The sequence below is a fragment of the Austrofundulus limnaeus genome, unplaced genomic scaffold, assembly GCF_001266775.1.
Source record: "Austrofundulus limnaeus strain Quisiro unplaced genomic scaffold, Austrofundulus_limnaeus-1.0 Scaffold150, whole genome shotgun sequence".
NCBI lineage: Eukaryota > Metazoa > Chordata > Actinopteri > Cyprinodontiformes > Rivulidae > Austrofundulus > Austrofundulus limnaeus.
The window spans coordinates 1,201,035-1,203,916 of NW_013952552.1; the positions used below are offsets into that span (position 1 = coordinate 1,201,035).

At 39.5% G+C, this 2,882-nt stretch overlaps 1 protein-coding gene across 1 annotated transcript in view; it reads right to left on the reverse strand.

The window, feature by feature from the left end:
• farsb (phenylalanyl-tRNA synthetase subunit beta) overlaps positions 1 to 2,882 on the reverse strand; it is a gene marked incomplete at its 5' end in the record, with an annotated part of 37,141 nt that overhangs the window by 14,435 nt on the left and 19,824 nt on the right. Inside the window, 1 exon segment of the mRNA XM_014016661.1 lies at positions 2,688 to 2,840. Within this exon segment, the coding sequence (XP_013872115.1) occupies positions 2,688 to 2,840 (153 nt within the window).

A 2,882-nucleotide genomic window follows, 5' to 3' on the forward strand; every position in this document is an offset into this window, starting at 1 on the left:
TATATATATATGGGAGACTTTAAAGTGTCCCTTAAAAAAGGAGATTTTAAGGTCTAAATTTTTTTACCTATACATATTTATTCCACTCAATTGATGTGTGATTTATTTATTTTCTATTATAAGTTTTATATCGTGATATATATCGTTACCGCCACTCATCATAATGTATATCGTGATATGAATTTTTTGCCATATCACGCACATTCCTACCAGTACTTCAAGTAAAATTAGTCATTTAGACACAAAACTATTCACTGTTGACTAAAATATTATAGTGTGACAGGACCTTAAGCTGCACATAGTCCTGTCATAAAACAATTTCAGATAACTGGAATGTAAGTGTGGTGAAGCCAAATAAATGTAATATCTGCATGCCATACAATGAGCTTCTGCCTGCTGAACTTATCGGCTGTTGCTCTGCTGCGCTCTCATCTTCATCATCAGAGCAGAAGCTGACTTTAGGCTACATTAGCAAGATGGATTTATGACTGAACGAACGTCCACGTCTTTTTTTTTAATCACCTCTGTGGATAACAATACATTAAAAACAAGTTTTTTCTCCGACAACTTGGGTGTGAAAAAACTACGGTTATTAAAGCTTTGCTCTGCGCAACGAGCAGCGAGAGTGGGGGTGGAAATGATCCCACATCACGACGTAACTTTTCTTTTCTACAGCGGCAGGGGGGAATTTTGAGGATTTATTCTCTCTATACGCGTTTTAAAACACTGATTTCTTCATTATATTTCAAACTCTTACAGCTCAGGTGTCTCTGCATTCACAGCCCTGTTGACACAGGTGCGATGACGTAACTGACGATAGGACGGTAGAGGGTATATTTCTACCGTAAGCCAACTTCATACCGTTTCTACCGTCTACCGCACATACCACGCAGCCCTAGCACCAAGATCATCATGAGTTTATACCACCTGTCTTTTTGACACTTTGACTTACATCACAGTTGAGTTAAGGACAGGTAATTAGCTTGTTATTTAACCTGTGAATACCAAAATGTCTTCTGAGTACCACCAAAGATACTTGTACCTCAGTTTGAGAACCACAAACAAACATTTTGTTCCAACTTTCCTGCAGTCACATAAAGGAGAGAATCATACAGAAAATCATACTGGGTTTAACGCCGTACATTCCCTATCAGCTTTTAATCACTTAGATCACACCTGTCTATATTTGGCTTGCTCTCATGCTCATGGATACAAATACCACTACAGTCAAAGCATTTAAAGAGCAGATGTAGAAACAAGAAAGTCTCTTCCAAATTTTCTTTGGAAAAACATTGTGTTTCAACAGTTTAATAATTTTTCTTCAGCTGTTGTTGACAGACGTAAAACATGTCTATATTTGCTCCTTGCAGACTCAGCATATTATGAATGATGCTTTTGTACTCAATCATGGGTAAAACTATCTGTTGAGTTATTGTTAGTTTTACGATTTTTACAGGGCAAAAATTGTTTTTATTTGTACTTTGTTTGGCATGTAAAGTTGAGAGCAAGTAACAAAACATTAAATATCTTGTGTTCATGCTGTTTCCATAGGACAAGAGTTAAACGTAAACTAAAAGTTGTTTTATTAGGACCCCCGCACGCAAAGCGCAAGCGGGAGTCATATTGTTTTCGTACAGTTTTTTTTTTCAGTGATTTTTGGTCAACCGTAGCACAAAAACAGCTGCACCGATCAACATGAAATTTGGCAGGGTTGTAAATGAGGCCGACCTACACTGCACCAGCCAACGGTTTTACGATAGACCCCACATTTGAGGAGATGGCTCCATCCAAAGAGCGGGTGTCTGGACATGCAAAAATGCTTCTAACTCAGAAACTGTTCAACATTGGAGCTTCAGATTTCTTTTGTTGTTTAGCTCTGATGAAGCTCTATCCATCAGGCCCACCAATCAGTGCCCCCCCCAGACCCCCAATTTATCTGAAAAAGGGGTATCTGGACAAACAAAAATGGTTATTGCTCAAAAACTATTAAACATAGGAGCTTCCGATTTTCATTGGTTGTTTAGCTCTGATGAGGGGCTATCCATCAGGTCAACCAATGCCACCCCCGCCACACACACACCCACCCCAAGAAAATAAAAAATATATAAAAAATAAAAAATAAGACCCCTGCCCAAACCACTAAAATTATGGGATGCACCTCGTAGCATGACATTTATTAGGAATAAAGACTTCTGAGTTCTGGTGCATTTGTGTGTGCGGGGGTCATTATGTTCCCGTTATGCGGTATCTAGTTTTAATCTGGTTTGGTCAAATAATCATTAGATGGAATTGTCATTATCACATTTAAAGGTTTGGTTTTGGATATAACAATGTTCTTCTAAGCATAAGGCTTAATATAAATTAAGCTTTTGTTTTGAAAGTCAATTTTTAGTTATTAAAAAAAACCCTGCAGATAAAAGTGCCATGGAAACTGTGCCCCCTCAGTGGGATTTATGATGCTCTGCTCACAACAATGCTGGCCAGAGACTGGATTTACATAATCTGAACAAAACCTGCTTTTTAACCTCTCATGACCCTGATTGTTGGCCACCAGTTTGTAGATATCAAAAAATCTGTTGCAGGGATTTTTCTCCTCTCAGTCTAAATCCAGCCTTAAGACGTTTAGAACCAGAAGCCAACTTCCAGTATTTTTGCTTTTCACCCCCCTTTCTCCCAAGGCTTCTTACCTTCTGCAGCCTGGATATTATAACCTTCCCCGCGGCCTGCCTTCACCTCCAGCAGCTGCATGGTTCGGTCCAGAAGGCCGTGAATCACTTCAAATCCTGGACTTTTGTTATAGTAGACGGCACCGAAACGCCGACTGTTCCTCGCCCCGACATCTGTGGGATGGAGAGCGAGGAGAATTACCAGCAGGACAACAC